The sequence below is a fragment of the Anabrus simplex genome, chromosome 3 (genome assembly GCF_040414725.1).
Source record: "Anabrus simplex isolate iqAnaSimp1 chromosome 3, ASM4041472v1, whole genome shotgun sequence".
In the NCBI taxonomy this organism is placed as follows: Eukaryota; Metazoa; Arthropoda; class Insecta; order Orthoptera; family Tettigoniidae; genus Anabrus; species Anabrus simplex.
This window is the reverse complement of record NC_090267.1, coordinates 232,972,574-232,992,143: the sequence shown is the minus strand read 5'-3', so window position 1 is coordinate 232,992,143 and position 19,570 is coordinate 232,972,574. Positions and strand designations below refer to the sequence as shown.

At 36.9% G+C, this 19,570-nt stretch overlaps 1 protein-coding gene across 2 annotated transcripts in view; it reads right to left on the bottom strand.

The window, feature by feature from the left end:
• Sfxn1-3 (Sideroflexin-1-3) overlaps window positions 1-19,570 on the bottom strand; it is a 115,349-nt gene that overhangs the window by 30,198 nt on the left and 65,581 nt on the right. For both annotated transcript variants that reach the window (XM_067142912.2, XM_067142913.2), the window contains exons 6-7: window positions 18,979-19,064; window positions 13,267-13,394 (exon numbers count right to left, since the gene is read on the bottom strand). In XM_067142912.2, the coding sequence (XP_066999013.2) occupies window positions 13,267-13,394; window positions 18,979-19,064 (214 nt within the window). The remainder of the gene's footprint in view (window positions 1-13,266; window positions 13,395-18,978; window positions 19,065-19,570) is intronic.

Genomic DNA, 19,570 nt, shown 5'->3' with positions numbered 1-19,570 from the left:
CAGATGGTCGCCCTGAATGAGGATCATCTTCGACCCCAAAATTTCCCCTCTGGAACTCTTTGTACCAGCGGAAAATTGTTGTGCGATATGGACAGTCTTTCCCCAGCACAGGAGTCATTTCCTCCAGGCACGGGTAACAGTTAATCCACGAGCAAAACTGAAGCGGATAATTGCGCGATATTCACCTTTAGACCACTGACATCTTAACTCGCTTTCAGTCCCACTGCTTGGTAACAAATGGTGTGAAGGTAGCGCCCTGCTGTCTGCTAGACCAGTTTTCACTCCTCTTTTCATCCCTCACCATAACAGGGGTGTCCAGCCAACTGTTTTTGCATATTGCAAAACTTCCCTAGTGCCCTTTGTATCTTCAGTTTTTTCTACATTCAAACAGCAGTAGTGTAATAATGTGTCAGTGTTCTTAATTCTGTGCATATTTGTTTAATAAATACTGTGACTGTACAAAGTAAATAAAATGCTGAAAAATATCAGAAAAAAACAAAATACAATTACAAGTAAACAAGATAATACAGCTATGAGCTCAACCTATTATTGCATCTCACAAAAGCATTGCGCCCTTCCATGTAACAAATCACATCACACTTCAATGGAGGATTAAGGAATAGAGATAGTTCAGGAATATTTCAATTGCTTGGGAAAGGTTGAACCAAGGTTCGAAGATAATCATCCTGGTCCCGAGTGGCTACAAAGTTTTCTCAATCAACTTAAAGAACTGTCTGTCAGACTGGGACAAAATATTAAGATGAGCAGAGCTAGAGTGACACTATCAGGCAGCTTGTACTGACAGAGTTGTTGTATAATATAATAAATTATGATGAAACATATTTCACTGACGCCTCTGGCCAAGTGAAAGTGATCATGAAGTTCGGTGTAAAAACATGCGGAATGAATAACAAAACACAACCAAAACTTTTGCTTGGAAGGAAAGAGGTAAAACCGACTGAAGTGCCTACTGGAAGATGTTTATTAATAGGTAATCTTCAGGATGATAAGGATGAAAATCGAGGAACAAGCTCACAGAAAAGTGACGAAGATGGACTGCAATACAGAAATAACATAGTTTTCTTAGAAAGTGCTAGGTGTAAAATTCAGGCATAATGTTATGTATAGCAATGTTAGCAGAAGTTTTACTTTAGATGTTAATAGTTTAGCAATAACGTGATTGAGAAAAAATTATTCATTTTAATATTATCCTTACATTTATATCAGGTTTGAAGAAGAAAGGTAAGTTAATTGCTTTAAACATATTATAATCAGTTGATCAAACGCCACCATATATTGCTTTTGATGTATTATTTTTATGAGTTGACAAGACATACCTCTTCACTTGCATCAAATATCTATCCTGATAATCTGGCATTACAAAGAAGCACACTATTCAAGTAGCTATTTGCAGCTGCCGAAATGCTCAAGGTTTGATGCTCAGTGTTGTACAAACATTTCTATGTAATGATTTCCTAGGTTCCAATGATAACCTCATAGAAGCCTAAGTCTGCAACATTCATAGTTTCCTTCAAAACTCTTCACCTTTTTAAGCTGCCTGCAGGTAGTTTCGTAAATTCCAGATGGCTGGAGTTTATTATTAACTTACAAAAAACTCCCATTTAAAGGTCAAGCAGAGAAAAAGTCTGGCTCTCTAGTTTCTGGATCCAAAATTAACCAACAGAAGACAGGAAACAGACTACAGCAGATAAAGTCACTGCAGGAAATGATTAAGAAACTAAACAAGAATGACAGTATATACTTTGAATGGAGACAAATCTTGGATTTAACAGGAATAAATATTAAAAACTCTTAAGAACAGTCTGTGTTTCAGATCTATGCTCCATATCACACTGAGAAAGTGCCTGAAAAGATGGAAACAAAACAGTGTATTCTTTGTTTCTACATAAGTAGTCATGCTATAAAATAAAATAAAAAACAAACAGAACAGCAACTTTAGATTTGCAAGTTACTAGAAGGTCAGTCTAAATTTCAGAGAAACTTCAAACCGAATGTCCAAAATAAGGATTGTTTAGCCCGGCCCGGACCATGCATCAGCCAACTAGGTGAGAAAATGAAGTCCAAAAATGAAGAAATTAGAGTACATTTAGTTATTCATTATAAATTTATATTTTGAATTCTTTTAACATTTCAAAGTTAAAAATGTCAAAAACACACTATTTATTGGTTCTTCAAAGAGAAATGACATGCAGTATCAGCTGTATGTACTATTTGAGAATGTTTACACAAGACAGTACCGGTAACTATTTTTATGTATTCAGTATCTTAGTTATAATTTTCAATGACCCTGGTATCACAGTGAACTATTAGAATATAAACATTAACAACAAATATCCTCTTCAGACCACAAGTAAACAAATGTGCACCTCCATGACTTAAATTATTTGGTCAGTGGCTGCCTTTATTATGAATTGTGACTATAGGAATAAATTTGCAAACCTGAGTATAGAAAATCTACACTAATGGCAGCTTTTTATGGAGCACAACTACACAGGAGGGAAATATTCATTAGCAGCAAGATGGTTGATAGTTATGAGATGCCTCCGAGCAAGTCCTTAGTTTAATGCATTTTAATCACTGTGATCTTTAAATATATTTTTTTCACACCTTTATGTTTGATGACTGCATTCATTAAGCAGTTGTTTCAATAATTACCCCCACCAGTAAAAAATTATAAATTATGGAATACACATATGAACAAGATCTGTTACAATGGTCCAATGAAATTTACACTCTAGCTATTTAGACTATGAAGTGTTAAGAAAAAAAGAAAGAAAGAAAGAAAGAAAGAAAGAAAGAAAGAAAGAAAGAAAGAAAGAGAGAGAAAGAAAAAAGATAATTTGTCTGGTCTTGGCTCTGAAGAGACTATATGGACTTCTACTGTTGATGACAGTTCCATGCTGATAATTAACAGTATCTATGATAATGCAGCATATCATGCAACAATTTGTACTAGTAATGAATTACAGTGAAAAGGAAATACTAAAGTTAAAGGTATATTAACTGAATTAAAACTTCAAAACAGACATTCAATGATGTGCAGAAAAATAAACTATAGTGTTAGTACCATACAGGCAGAAAGTTAATGAGCAGTCTCAATACACTATCTGAGGTAAGTTGGAAACTAAAATCACACAACAAAACTCAAAATAAACTTTCTGCTCACTTGCACCAAATGAAAAGACTGCTAGCATTATTTCATTGGTGAAACCAAAGTACAAGGTGTAAACATTCTGAAAAGAAATACAAAATGAAAGCAAACATCAATAAACATAACAGAAAAAGAAATGCGTTATAAATGTAAACAATGGATAATTTGGCTATAATATATATACAGAAAGAAACATCAAAAAGGACACAAAATAAGATGAACACAATGACTTGATTTATACCAAGTGAGCAAAATAAAACTGGCCCGGAAAATATTTACAATAGGACTGATGCGGGATTGACCTCGTTAATGAACATCACAGAAGATGCTGGAAATGGCCTCTCTGAAGAAATGAAAAACTGAGGATCCAAAGGCACTAACTCCACTTCACACAGAAACCATCGGTAGAACTCAACATGCGAAGGTTCGTCTGGACACTTAACGCATGCACAATAGTAAATTTGTAAGGATACAGATACAGCTCCTTTTGATAATGTTTTGACACAACAATCTCTTAATTCCCACTTGCTCACATAAACGGCACTGAGATTTCGTCAGACTTCCCTTCACTCGAGCAATGTTTTCTGGTGTTCGAACTCTCTTCGGATAGTTATGGTTTTTATTTGCTACAGAGCCCGTTTCAGGCAATTTTGCCACAAGACTTTGCTCAAGGTTTCGCCAAAACACTTCTACTCTTAAACTCTCGTGCAATTATGCACAGGTTTTCCACAAATCGTGCTTTGCATAACACTCAACAATGAACATACGCTGTTTTATCGTGAGCACCATTTTGTATTCCTCTCACTCGCTTACACATAATGACACAGCGTTGTACTTGGGAGATGTGGGAGATGCACACGCGCAAACATGAAACAGCAGCCAATTGGTGCATTGAGATCATGGTTTCCAGCATTCGCTGTGGTTGGGCAGTTCTCCTGTTCATTAACAAGGGTCAATTTTGCAGTGTTGTTTTTACTGAAGGCAACCAATGTGCTCATATTGGAAAATTTATTGAATAAGATGCACTTCAATCTCTGGAATACTAATTTAATTTGGATAACCAATTTATTAAGGTCATTGGATTAGTGGCCCTGAAAGGCTCATTAACAATAGTCAGAAATCATTTATAGTCCTTGTAGACTCTCAGAGCTATAGCTTTCTTTGTCCTATAAGGAGTTCCTCACAGGTTTCAAAATACAGATCAAAACAATTTTTATGGAGTAATAGGATTAATATGGTATACTAATCCTTTATAGACAATATATTCTACACTACCTTTGTAGTCATCAACACTTCTCATGTAAACTTAAGCTTAGTCTTGTCAGCCTCCAAATGGAGGAAGCAGAAATTAATGCATTTCAAACTGACATATAAATTATTTAGAAAAATTCACTATCATCGACAACTCTTCTATAAATAGGACAGTTGCTCTTCTCTACTCTAATTCAAATCTCCCATCACTTCTATTTTACAGAGTCTCAAGATAAAATATTACATAATGTATATAAAGGTTCATCAGCCATCATATTTCCATACTTCGGAGCTAAATGACTCTCATACTATCATAGCCATGATTTATTCAGCCCCCACCAGTAAAAAATTATAAATTATTATATTATCATCAGTGAATCAGAGATTATGTATCTGACTCATGTTTCCAAGTCCACAGGTTCAATCCCAAGGTAATTGATTTTTGAAAGGTTAGCAAATACCTTAAAGACTTTGGGGTGGTGCACTTCGCACTTGCCCTACAATATTAACTCAGTCTTAGAAAACACCAGTGGAGTTCTACTTCATTACTAGATGGCAATGCAATTGGAATGTTGAAATTGGTTTCAGGGCAGTCAGGCTTGTGTCTTGAGCAATACTTCGTGGAATTCCACAAAAGACAAAAGTAATTGACTCCAAACAATGCCATATCTACCAGTGTTTATTGCAGCGCACTGTTATGTGCTACTATTGACTATGAATGTTGTGCAGCAAATGTTCACTCAGCAATTATTCTAGATGACGACACAGGTGCGTTACACTCCGTGCCAAATATTAAAGCTCATATTTTTGCCAGTACCTATGTAAACAAGTGGATCTCGTATTTGTGCATTGTTAGGCTGCTGTTAAACATATGCATCAGATTGTTAGTTATTATCTCTGTAGCCATTACAATTTGGCATACTTTTCTCTGATGTCAACAGAATACTGGAATAAGGGGCCCCCAGTGTGTCCCATGAAAACATTGCCCAGATCATCTCTCAGCAGAAGAAACACCATCTCGTAGGCTCCAAAAATCTATCACACTGCCTACAGGAACACATTTTGCCAATAAATGTGTGCTAAGGGGAACAGGCATAGATTGTGGATACTGTGCAGAGTGTTATGCAGAGGGGCGGCACAAGACAGTATGTTCTACTGCAGCACGTACCCTGGTATGTCTTGAAAAGTAGGAAAGATCACAATATGAAGATAAAGTTGGAATTCAAGCGGACAAATTGGGGCAAATATTTCTTTATACGGAGGGGAGTTAGGGATTGGAATAACTTACCAAGGGAGATGTTCAATAAACTTCCAATTTCTTTGCAATCATTTAAGAAAAGGTTAGGAAAACAAATAGGAAATCTGCCACCTGGGCGACTGCCCTAAATGCAGATCAGTAGTGATTGATTTGCTTGCCGGTTAGCAGCGAGATTGCTGAATAACACAGTGAGCTGATTGTGCTTGTATTTCACATTCCACCCAGAAATTAGAAATTTATGTTTTGTTGAGTGATACAGTGAAGCGAATATTTGTCGCCTGATAGCCTACATCTGAATTAGGAACATAATCATGTGAAGCTGACTAGTGTGGTGTATATTTGTCTTGTGACAGCCTAGTTATGGTTTCGGAAAAAAAGTTGTGAAATTCCTAACTAGAGAAGACAAAATTAAAATCCATCAGAAAGTAGACTGGCACCCATATCTTTAAGAGCACATAGGTAGCATGAATGTTAAACTTCGCACCTTTGAGTTTCGATTCGATCATTCGAGTTAGTCAAATCAAAGTTTCGTTGATTCAAAATGGCAGCCAAAGTCGCAGTCGCACACGGTCAAGGTCGAGGTACATTCAGGGAAATGGGGTGGCCTAGGGAGCGGTGATAAGGGAACAGGGAACTGGAAATCAAGTAGGGATGACATAAAATTGTTAGTGTTGAACTGTAGAAGTATTGTAAAGAAAGGAATAGAATTAAGTAATTTAATAGATATATATTTACCAGATATTGTAATAGGAGTTGAATCATGGCTGAGAAATGATATAATGGGTGCCGAAATTTTCTCACGGAACTGGAGTGTGTATCGTAGAGAGAGGATGGTGGGAGGCGGAGTATTCATTCTGGTGAAAGAAGAATTTGTAAGCTACGAAAAAGTTAAAGATGAGACACATGAAATTCTAGGGGTAAGGCTCATTTCTAAAGATAATAGGCAACTTGATATATTTGGAGTATACAGACCGGGAAAAGGTAGCACTGACACGGATTCAGAATTATTTGATAAGATAATGAGCTATGTAGGAAACAACATGGAAACAAATGTGATTGTAGCGGGAGATCTGAATTTCCCAGATGTCAATTGGGAAGGAAATGCGAACGACAGGAAGCATAACCAACAAATGGCAAATAAGTTAATATGGGAAGGACAGTTGATTCAGAAAGTGATGGAACCAAACAGAGGGAAGAATATCCTAGATGTGGTGCTGATAAAACCAGATGAGCTCTATAGAGAAACTGAAGTAATAGATGGTATTAATGATCATGAAGCTGTTTTTGTCATAGTTAAAAAATGTGATAGAAAGGAAGGTCTTAAAAGTAGGACTATTATGCAGTACCATATGGATGATAAAGCAGGCATGAGGCAGTTTCTATAAAGTAACTATGATCGGTGGAAAACGGTAAATAAAAATGTAAACAGACTCTGGGATGGGTTTAAAGAAATTGTTGAGGAATGCGAAAACAGGTTTGTACCTTTAAGGGAGGTAAGGAATGGTACAGACCCATATTATTATAATAGAGAAATAAAGAGACTAAGAAGGAGGTGCAGACTGGAAAGAAATAGAGTTAGAAATGGCTGTGGAAGTAAGGAGAAATTGAAGGAACTTACTAGAAAATTGAATCTAGCAAAGAAGGCGGCTAAGGATAACATGATGGCATGCATAATTGGCAGTCATACAAATTTTAGTGAAAAATGGAAGGGTATGTATAGGTATTTTAAGGCAGAAACAGGTTCCAAGAAGGACATTCCAGGAATAATTAATGAACAAGAAGAGTGTGTATGTGAAGATTTTCAAAAGGCAGAAGTATTCAGTCAGCAGTATGTAAAGATTGATGGTTACAAGGATAATGTCCAGATAGATAAGAAGACTAAGGCTAAAGAAGTATTAAAATTTACATATGATAACTAGGGCTCGGATGTTTAGGAAAAATATTTTTTTCTTTGTCTCCATTTTCTTGCCTGATTGGATTTTGATGCAAATCAGGTGATTATAGTCACAATTAAGTGATTTTTGTTTGTCATATAAATTCATATTTTGGCTATTTTTTGTCATAATGTCATATTTTGAGCTATTTTCGTAGAAACGTCGTATTTTGGTCACATTTGGGAGGTTTGGCGACAACTGTAGCTGTGCAAACTCATCGTCAACTTCCCGAATGAAAAGTAGTATTTACAAAACTCCTTTTCCGTGTCAAATCTGTAGTTAATACAAATGGAATACTCTGCCTCTTCTATCAAGATTGCGCAGGAATAGTTTTCCTACAGTTTGTCAGCAAGTCGGACATATATTAAGTCGAACTTTGGAATTACATCGAGTGCAATTACTCGCTTAGAAGCTGCTAGCTTAGAAATACATGCAAGTATTGAAATTGTGAGAAGTGTTGAACTTTCAGCACAATCACATGGAATAGTTGGCGTCAGTGTAATATGGAAACTTTGAAATTTGCTTAAACAAAGTGACTGTTTTTGTTGTGTGTGCAAGATAAATGATGTTCTTAGAGGAGAATGTACCAGTGCATTTCAAGATGAGTGCATACTCGACAGCAGTGATTTAATATTATTTAAATGTGCAACAACAGCGTCTTGTGACGTAGAAAGGAGCTTCCCTTTTTAAAGAATGTGTTAAGTGATAATTGGAGATCTTTTGCGCCTGATGCTTCGAAAATAAACCTTGTCATACACTTCAACACCACCCGCGGAGAAGAACGAAAAAGTTATACGAATTTGCACTATATACCGAGTCGCCCTACCATAATGTATCGAAAGACATCTATTTAATTCGTTTTGTGGTGCTCAATTTAAACTTTAACGCATTTGAGCAATATTAATGTAATCTGGGCTTAAACATTTTAAAATATTTTTAAAAATAGATTGATTTCTAGTTTTCTTCGTATTTCAAACCACCAATGAAGGGTACAAACATATTTTGACTTTTAAAATGTCGTGTGATCTATAATCTTAGCGAACTTAGTACTTCATAGGTATGTATTCACAAATGTTTGATAAGTGAATCAAGGACAATACACTGAATAACTGCTAAACGTGTATATTCAGAAAATTAATATGAATGTAAGAATAAAGAATTTAGTTAACAAAGATGTATCAAAGGAATTGACGTTTCGATGTATAACTTATTTTAAAATGGCCATATTTAGATTAATCACTTTCGGGTCATATTCTGTAATTTTTACGTCATATTTCGTCACTTTTGAGGTCATATTTGCTTGCTATTTGGGCTATTTTTAGGTCTTAAACATCCGAGCCCTAATGATAACAATAACATTTACAATAAGATACAAAAGTTGAAAACTAGAAAAGCGGCTGGAATTGATAAGATTTCTGGGGATACTAAAGACAATGGGTTGGGATCTAGTACCATATCTGAAGTACTTATTTGATTATTGTTTGGTCGGAGGAGCTATACCAGATGAATGGAGAGTTGCTATTGTAGCCCCTGTGTATAAAGGAAAGGGTGATAGACATAAAGCTGAAAATTACAGGCCAGTAAGTTTGACATGCATTGTATGTAAGCTTTGGGAAGGCATTCTTTCTGATTATATTAGACATATTTGTGAAATTAATAACTGGTTCGATAGTAGCCAGTTCGGTTTTAGGAAAGGTTATTCCACTGAAGCTCAACTTGTAGGATTCCAGCAAGATATAGCAGATATCTTGGATTCAGGAAGTCAAATGGACTGTATCGCCATTGACCTGTCTAAAGCATTTGATAGGGTGGATCATGGGAGACTACTGGCAAAAATTAGTGCAATTGGACTAGACAAAAGAGTGACTGAATGGGTTGCTATATTTCTAGAAAATAGATCTCAGAGAATTAGAGTAGGTTAAGCTTTATCTGACTCTGTAATATATAAGAGGGGAATTCCTCAAGGCAGTATTATCGGACCTTTATGTTTTCTTATATATATATAAAAAAATGATATGAGTAAAGGAGTGGAATCAGAGGTAAGGCTTTTTGCGGATGATGTTATTCTCTATAGAGTAATAAATAAGTTACAAGACTGTGAGCAACTGCAACGTGACCTCGAAAATGTTGCAAGATGGACAGCAGGCAATGGTATGTTGATAAACGGGGTTAAAAGTCAGGTCGAGTTTCACAAATAGGAAAAGTCCTCTCAGTTTTAATTACTGCACTGATGGGGTGAAATTCCTTTTAGGGATCATTGTATGTATCTAGGGGTTAATATAAGGAAGATCTTCATTGGGGTAATCACAATAATGGGATTGTAAATAAAGGGTACAGATCTCTGCACATGGTTATGAGGGTGTTTAGGGGTTGTATAAGGATGTGAAGGATATAAGTCTCTGGTAAGACCCCAACTAGAGTATGGTTCTTCTGTATGGGACCCTCACCAGGATTACCTGATTCAGGAACTGGAAAAAATCCAAAGAAAAGCAGCTCGATTTGTTCTGGGTGATTTCTGTCAAAAGAGTAGCATTACAAAAATGTTGCAAAGTTTGGGCTGGGAAGAATTGAGAGAAAGAAGAAGAGCTGCTCGACTAAGTGGTATGTTCCGAGCTGTCAGATGAGAGAGTGCGTGGAATGGCATTAGTAGACGTTTATAAAAGTAGGAAAGATCACAATATGAAGATAAAGTTGGAATTCAAGAGGACAAACTGGGGCAAATACTCATTTATAGGAAGGGGAGTTAGGGATTGGAATAACTTACCAAGGGAGACATTCAATAAATTTCCAATTTCTTTGAAATCATTTAAGAAAAGGCTAGGAAAACAACAGATAGGGAATCTGTGACCTGGGCGACTGCCCTAAATGCAGATCAGTATTGATTGATTGATTGAGTGTAACCTCCAACTGTTGACATTTCTAATGACATGAAATTATTACATTCGGCCAAAAAGGGTAATTAATGACTGTGTTGGAAAGTTTAGAAATTTATCTTACAAAAAAAAAAAAAAAAAAAGAATCAAGTTTAAATGAGAGTAGTGCCGAAGATAACCCACTGGGGATACTAAAGACAATGGGTTGGGATCTAGTACCATATCTGAAGTACTTATTTGATTATTGTTTGGTCGGAGGAGCTATACCCACTGTATAGACTAGCATATGATCATTTTTTTAAAAAAGGAAGAAAAAAAAGAAGAAAAACTTGAAGTTCTTAAATTTATATAAGTATTCTCATTCAGTTCAACAAAATTTTATGTTTTGATCATTTTTAAAACCTTTCATAAATTTTCTTTATTTCATTGATATGGTGTATTAGGACACAACACTTCTTTGAATTGTAAAAACAAAAGATTGTGTTATATTGTTTTATTCTTTGAATTGACCACTGATAAAGGGAATGGTTGACTTCCCAAAACATGTATAGTTAAATAGTTTTCTTTCATTAATAAGTGTATTGACAAGGCAGATTCAAATAAGACTGTTTTAAATAGTTTTGTAATACATTGTAACCTCCAATTCACTGTCTAAGAGTGAGACCAGAAAATAATGTTTAACCCTTAATCGAGCGCATAGCGGTCTAAACGACCGACCTCTAAAAGTTTTGGTCAGGGAATCCGTCTGAAGGTCAGCTATGCTTCCCCTCCTCCAGACTATCTCTCCCAAGGGATCATCTAGCCACCTGATAGGGTGGCCCCTTCTCAGACACCGTATAGACAGGAAGGTAGATGTTCGAGTCAAGCTGTGGTCTTTTACACTGTTGCGCCCATTAGTGTAACTTGTGTCTCGGTCATTGTGACCAGTACGCGCCCAGCTGTGTTTTACTAGATTCGTTTAGTTTCGTGTGCATATACATCTCAATATGGATCCTGCTGAAGAGGAAAGTATCCGATTATTGATAAGAGTGTGTTGAAAGGGAAGAAAGTGAAAGAATAACAGTATTTGTGAAAGACAAAGTAGTAGGATGCCTATTGGAAGAAGTTGATGAGGTAGCAGAAGATACTTCCAGACAGCAGCCACAAAGTTATGATGAAAGTGAAACTGACAATCTTCAGGTTACTGACCATGATACAAATAGTGAGCTATCTGGTGATGACGGATGCGGTGCTGGTGTTTCTGAAGTGAATTTGACAGGCAAGGACGGTAAGACAGAATGGCGTGCGCACCCAACATTCGCAACGACTGGTCGTGGACCAGGTCATAATATTGTAACACGCCTTACAGGGCCTAATGGTTAAGCCAGGAATATTAAAACTCCAATTGAAACCTGGGAGCTATTTTTTCCAGACGATATTGTACAAAAGATTGTCGACTATACCAATATTTGGTTATAACAATGACAATAATTCTTCAGTGTATTCACATAAAGAAAATAGCGCAAATTGAACTTGAATATGAACTCAAATATACATAAAATATTGTATAATTCTCTCATATACATGTTTTTCACAAAGGTGGCTGTTATGCTGTAAAATTAGGGCTGCTATGCTGTAAAATTAGAAGTTTTTATCATTTGAAATACAAATTTTTCTGAAAAAACAGTGTTTTAATTTATGATTATTTATGCCAGAAATATTACAGTGACAATGGATGAAGGGAAGGATAGATATATATCTAGTTCAAACAGCTTCCATTTTACAAACCAAAAAAAATAAATAGAATGGAAAGTTATTTTTCAAAGCTTTCAAAATGTATTTGTAAATCAACTCAATTTTCAACAAGTTTTTATTTTTCTAATGCGGTCATTGAGTATGTACAAATGTTTTAAATATTATCTAAATAAAAGTAAACTTACTTGCAACAGTATTAAACTTCAACATTTTTATTAGATTCCAAGGCCGTACAATAAATTACGAAAATAATCGCTGCGGTCTAAAAGACCGCGCACGCCCGAGGGTGTTCGTTGAAAGAGCGCGCCCGATTGAGGGTTAATAATCCAACTGGTCCGAAATAAAAGTCTTCTACTACCATTTGTTTTTAGAAAGAGTGTTATCTGCAATAATACTCTGATATTTTTATGGGCCCCCGCGCAAATGTTTTCATATTTGTTGCCTGGTGTTTCTTACACCTTTCAGTGCACTGTTGTCATTTTATAATCCTCAGTGTAAAAGATTTTCATATTTGTTCTCTCGTGTTTTTCATACCTTTCAATATTCTCTGCTCATCTTTAGAAACGGTAGATATAGTTTTCACTGTACCCGCAGATACATGATGTAAAATGCCATCATACCAGAAAAAATAGTATCTAGCGTTCCCATATCCCTGTTGGATAGTTTTTATTTGTGTATTCAGTAGTACGTTTTCTCACTTTACACGTTCTTTTTCCTTGTCCCCTGGAGAAATGCCTTAACAAGGTTTTACTGTACCTCTGTCAAGTTTAAATCCATGATCTTGGGATCTGGAGGACGCTTTCAACCACTGATCTATGGTTACATCTTATATTAGGTTTCCACGAGAGATAAAAAGACTCTTACTAACACCATATTTACTGCAATATATTTCCATTGTACATACAGTACAGTTAACTGACATGAATTTATGGCCAACAGGCAATTTAAGTACTTGCTCCATTCATGCATTTAACTATACTCCTACAAGAATAAGAACAGCAACAGCACCAGCAGTAGTAATTGTCTGAATAGTGAAACACCTACCCATTCCTGGGGCGGCCATGCTAATCCTACTAATAGTGACAGCACCAATTCCATGCTGAGCAGCAACTTTAGACATGGTCAGCTTTTTTCCTTTCTCATCATTCACTGGGATACCTTCTTTCAGTTCTCTGAAATGAGACAGAATGACTTCTTTATGTCCAATGCATACTGAAGAATTATGCCTTGAATTCTACAAGTATAAAGTTTACCATATTGCTTCAACATTTTTACAACATCTTAACAGACATGTATTACCAAATATTTTAAATTTACTTTATGACTACCAGAACCAACCCTATATTTTATAGTTATCCCAGAAATCAGACTTGTGATGCACTACTTGAAAGGTGCAGTTTTATACAATTTTATCTCACTTATTGCACTCAAATAGTCTAAATAGTGTGAACATTACTGCTATGTTATTTATCACTATGTAAACTGAAAAAAAAAAAAAAAAAAAAAAAAAAAAAAAAAAGTTATTTCAACCTATTTGCAGGCCTGAAAACAGTTTCTTGCTTTATTTATAATAAACACAGACTATGAAAGTGATGCAAGCTACACATCAACTAATTTATTTATGCTACCTACTAATTTACAAGCTGTTATATTGTTTCTTGGACATTTTCATAACAAAGCCTAGGCCCAAACTTTGAAACACTATTCAAGACACTTCAATTTAGGTCTACTTAATATTTACAATATATCACCTTCAAACACACGAGTAGTATCTCTCAATCTATTTCACCATCTATTTTAAGTATTAAGTCTCCTTTTAGCATTTTTTCCACCTACAATCATAGATAATAAATTCAATCTTTTTCCTGCTCTGTACCGAATCCTCAAACTGTTTAACGAAAAATACTGTCAAGTGCCATCTAGCAACCAGTAGCAGCGATTGGGAATTAAATGGTGGGAAAAAACAAACAAACAAAAATACCAAACAAACAGACATAAACAAAGTAATCAGGTTTGAGGAATATATCGGGTGGGGGTATATATATTAAAACTGAACAAAAAAGCTACAAATTGGTAAGTTTTTGGATGCTCTCTGAGTGAATTTCAACAGAAAGGTAAAGGTTGAAAGTTTACCAATTTAAGTGTGGTAATAATAGGTTTTTGAGATTTTAATTCAAAACTATACAATCAAACTTTCACCAAAGGAACTATATTACACATTTATCACAATTAAACAGAAGTACGACATTATTATACAACTGAAAATCATTTAGTATTTGACTACACACTAAGAAACTAACAGACACTAAAGAGACTGCCAGAGTAACAAACGTGCACGGCAAGCGGGTGAATTATACCTCAATGTCCATGACCTTGAAAAAACCCTTTATTTACCCTTTCTCACAGCATATGAAAAGTCTCCAATATTTACCATGGCGCTGTACAAATAGGTTAGCCACGACGAATGACTTTTTTTGCATATTTCCACTAAAAATTTTGTTAATAATTAAAGGAAACAAAGATAGAATTAGCTGATAAGACAACAGGGCTTGTGAAAATTGCTTTTTTTTTTTTAAATAATTCCTATGATTCCTAGTTTCAGCAGGCTAAAATGGAATAAAAATGTAACGTGTGTGTCGTGCACCCCCTCCCCCCCCAATCACCGCTACTGCTAACAACAGAACTTGTTACTACATAGTACCATGAACATGTAGCTATAATCAAGCGCATATATATTGTGGGTGAGGATTTCAAATTCCGTCTCATTTTCATGCCCATGGAAATTTTGAAAGAATGGCAGAAGTGCCGGAAAAAAAAAAAAAAGTTCATAAATTATATAATTCACGGAGATGTTGAGTATGAACCAGCTCCTTTTCAGGAGGTTCCATAATGATTGTATTCAATTTGATGAATACCAACATGAATATAGTAAATCCTTAGCAAGCACCTTAGTTTGTGATCTTATTTTTATGTACCTCTTTTTTGGTTTTAGAATATAAAATATTGTATTGCAATTGTGCACACAAATACATATGCATAACATTTTATTTACAACATTATAAACTAAATTGAGTTTTTATTTATGGATATTTTTACTCTTTTTTCAAGCAACTGTAGTATGTATATGTGCTTGAATGATAGCGTGATATTTGAGTTCAAGTACGAATTACCACATTTACTTGTGTATTGTTCCCCTCGTCATTTCCCTGAACCCTATTCAGATATATTCAGTGACTTAGCAAATGTCATGGGACAGTCACCTCCTCTGGCCCTGCGAACTGCAGCGAGACGCCATGGAAGTGAGTTGACAAGTCCCTGGTAGTCCTCTGGACACAGCTGATACCAAATCGTTTGCAGAGCGGCCGCCAATGCTGGTCTGTTCGTGGGTGCAGGATCCATGGCACGGATATGTTCAATAGGGTTCATATCGGGGCTCCTGGGTGGCCATGGCAGTCGTTGGACCTCCGCTGCATGTTCCTGGAACCATTCCCGGGCGACGTGGGAGCGATGTGGCGGCGCGTTATCATCTTGAAACACCGCAGAACCGTCTGGGCGCTGGAAGGCCAAAAATGGGTGGAGATGGTCTCTGAGCAGCTCAACATACTGCGTACCATTCAAAGTCTCTTCCAGAACAACTAAGGGGCCCATTCCATACCAGGAAAATGCACCCCAGACCAGAGATACCAGCGCCCTGGACCACACCTTCGAGGCAGGCGGGATCCATCACTTGATGTGGTCTCCGCCATAAACAGTGCCTCCCATCGGCATGATACAGTTGAGATCGTGATTCGTTCGACCATATCACGTTACGCCATTGTTCCAGTGTCCATCCCTGGTGACTGGCAACAGATGCGCGTCGTCGTGTCCGATGACGTTGGGTTAACAGTGGCACCCGTGTGTGGCGCCGGCTCCCATACCCCATAGAACCCATGTTCCTATGGATTGTCCACTGGGAGACGTGTCTAGCATGGCCTGTGTTGAATTGAGCCGTGATTTGTTGCACGGTTGCCCGTCTGTCACTATTGACAATCTGTCTCGGATGTCGCCGGTCATGGTCATGGAGGGGGCTGGACGGCCGGTCATTCGTCTGTTGTGGACGGTGACACCCGCATTCAACCATTAACGATACACCCTGGATACGGTTGATCGTGTGAAGCCGAATTCCTGCACTTTCTATCCGTCAGGCACCGACTACTATACCCTGTTATAGTTTGAAAAGGTGGACCCTTTTAAGTTTCCTATCTTCCATTCTCAGTTCAATACGGACAAAAATGAAATTCTTACGATTTAAATACTATACCCTGTTCGAATGGTGTCAGCTCACGACGACGTTCCATGTTACACCTGTCACATGAACAGCCACTGCTCACAAGGTCTCCTATACAACTGCCGCTAGCACAGGGGGCGTGTGGTTCGCAGACAACACACCTGCGCATCAGTGCTCCGCTATTCCATGACATTTGCTCAGTCAGTGTACTTCTTTGAAAACTTCTTGTGTAATTTACCTGCCCTCTAGGCCTAGTCATTTTTTCGAAGTACAGGATTTCGTGAGATGACGTGGACTTTGATTATGCAGAACAACATCAGCACAATGGCTTTGTAAAGATTACATGGACAAAGTTGCCAAGTTCCAGCTATGTGTTCTACGTCAGCGGCAAGAACACAAACTACTCCTGTCACAAAATGGGAATGTGACTATACCCTAGTGCTTTTTAATATGTCAAGGAATACCACTGTGAATGAAATGGTTGCTTTAAGTGTGGTCCTCAAAATGAAAGGAGTAGAGAAGCTGCATTGCAAGATGATGCTGGCTATTTTTGCGGATTAGAGAAAACTTCTACCGTATGTCATATTCAAGTAGAAACTGCTTCCGAGAGAACAATTTCCTCAAGGAATTCTTGAACGTGTTTGTGAAAAATGGTTGGATAACAGCAGGGTTTACAAAGGGCTATGTTCGAGACGTGTGGGAATGGCACCTAGGGGCTTTATGGGCAAGAAATTCATGGTGCTGCACAATCTCTAGGGTTAAATATGAGTTGAAAAATCAAAACACAGTTCTAGATGCATTTCCAAGTGGAATAATCTCTTTGTTGTAATCACTGGATGTATCAATAAATAAATCTTTAATGACCATCTATGCTGCTATTACTCACACTCTATGGTTTCCAGAGAGTATGCACTAATGCCTGGCAGGAATATTAAAACATCAACTGACTGAAATTTTAAGTGCATGGATCCTCAGGGCATGGGCTTGGATTAAAGAATCTTCTGTAGAAACAAGCTTCAAGAAGACTGGCAACAGCAATGCCTTAGATGACTTCGAAGTACAACTTATGTCAGAAAAGTATACTGCACAGTGATGAAAAAGACTACAATCATGATGATTATGATAATGTGAAGACAGCACTTCCAAGTGAACAGGAAATCATAATTACTGTTTTTGTTTTGTTGATTTTCTGTATTTACAGACAGCAATCTCTTTATATGTACCACATACCTAATTTATACATTCTAATATTATGTTGAATGAAGATAATATTCATTTCCATTTTGGAATTATTCTTTTTTTACAACACTGATTCCCATCCTAGCTGTTTGATATACAGGTGTGAGACTTCTAGTTGACCACACCTGTAAGCTCTATCCCCTTATTCAAGTGTTTTTTTTTTTTTACTACTTGCTTTACGTCGCACCGACACAGATAGGTCTTATGGTGACGATGGGACAGGAAAGGCCTAGGAATGGGAAGAAAGCGGCCATGGCCTCAATTAATATACAGCCCCAGCATTTGCCTGGTGTGAAAATGGGAAACCACGGAAAGCCATCTTCAGGGCAGCTGACAGGGGGGTTCGAACCCACTACCTCTCGGATGCGAACTCACAGCTATGCGCTCCTAACCACATGGTCAATTCACCTGGTTATTCAAGGTCTGATGCCGGTACAATGTATCACTTGATCTGTACTTGTTTGATCCTTTGCATTACTTACATTGGCCTGTTGGGTTTCTTTCCTTCTGCTATATTTATCCTGCATTGTTAGTCCTTTACTTCCTCTATTCATCTTATCTTTTAGTCTCTTCCCTTTTCCTGTCATTATTTACCTTTCTTCTTATCCTAGACTTCCCATAATTCTTCTGAAGAAGCTGTGAAGCAGAAATGAGCTTCTTGGGGGCTGAGAAGAAATGCATATAGAAGAACTGGGCCTAATGAGGGAAGAGCCAATTTACTTGAAGATGGCAGTGTGTCCTTGTCATATTGTGTTTTCTTTCTATATTTCCCTCTTCCCACACTAACTTGACATTTTGTTTGTCCTATTTTGTGTTTCTTTCAATGTTACTATCTTTCTATATACGACTCGATAAACCACAATCAGTATCCATCTTAGAATCAACAACTGACAAAGCATTCATTGTATGACTGTGTCTCTACCTATGAGTTCATTCCCAATTACGCGGTCTTCTGGTTTTGCAGGTTGCTTATCAAGTGGTTCAGGGTTGCCCATACACGGCATAAAACAAGGCAACACTTGAAGTTCTAAGTGCCTGAAACAAGTCTGAAAAGTACACACATGGAGAATATCCCAATACAAAATTTTGGTAGACATCCTTGTCTTTAAGACAAGAAGCAAGAGACAGTTCTAGTTATATTTATAGTGATGATAGCAACAGTGATTATGCCTAGAAGAATTGGCACTGCATGAAGAAGGAAAAAAAAGAATTGAAATTACTGTAATGTACCTATGTTTATATCAACTTACTGTAATCTCATCATAGGAATGTTGATGCAATTAGCTGCTGCAACGGCTGCAAAAGGAACCCACCGTCCAACTATGGGAGGAGCTCTCTGGAAGAGAACACACAGCCCTTTAAATTAAAATAACCATTTATACAAACCTATGAGCCGTTAACTCAGTCTACCCAGACACTTCGTTAACGGCAGTCCACTTCGAATCAGCCATTACAACAAATGACCCAGTTCTTAAACAACAAATCAGGAAGCAAAAACCAGACACCTTAAAACACCACCACATAACCAACAAAACCAAGAACTTAGCTTTAAGAGGCAGAAGGTGTCACAATTGACCTGTGGATACTAAAAGGAACACTGTACCTGGTATCAGAGTGCTTATACTAGAAGAAAGAAGAACATGTATACTTCAAAATATGGTATTCTTTTTATATTCAAGAAGTTTTCATAAAACAGATGAACAAGGTAAGGTAATCGTCCTCTTTAGTTGAACTTCAGAAACAAACTATTAATGAGAGATTCAATTAATTATAAAACTTAAACGCAGCTGGCTGACTTGGTTAAATTACAAGAAAATAAAATTAAAATAATAACGTCAGATT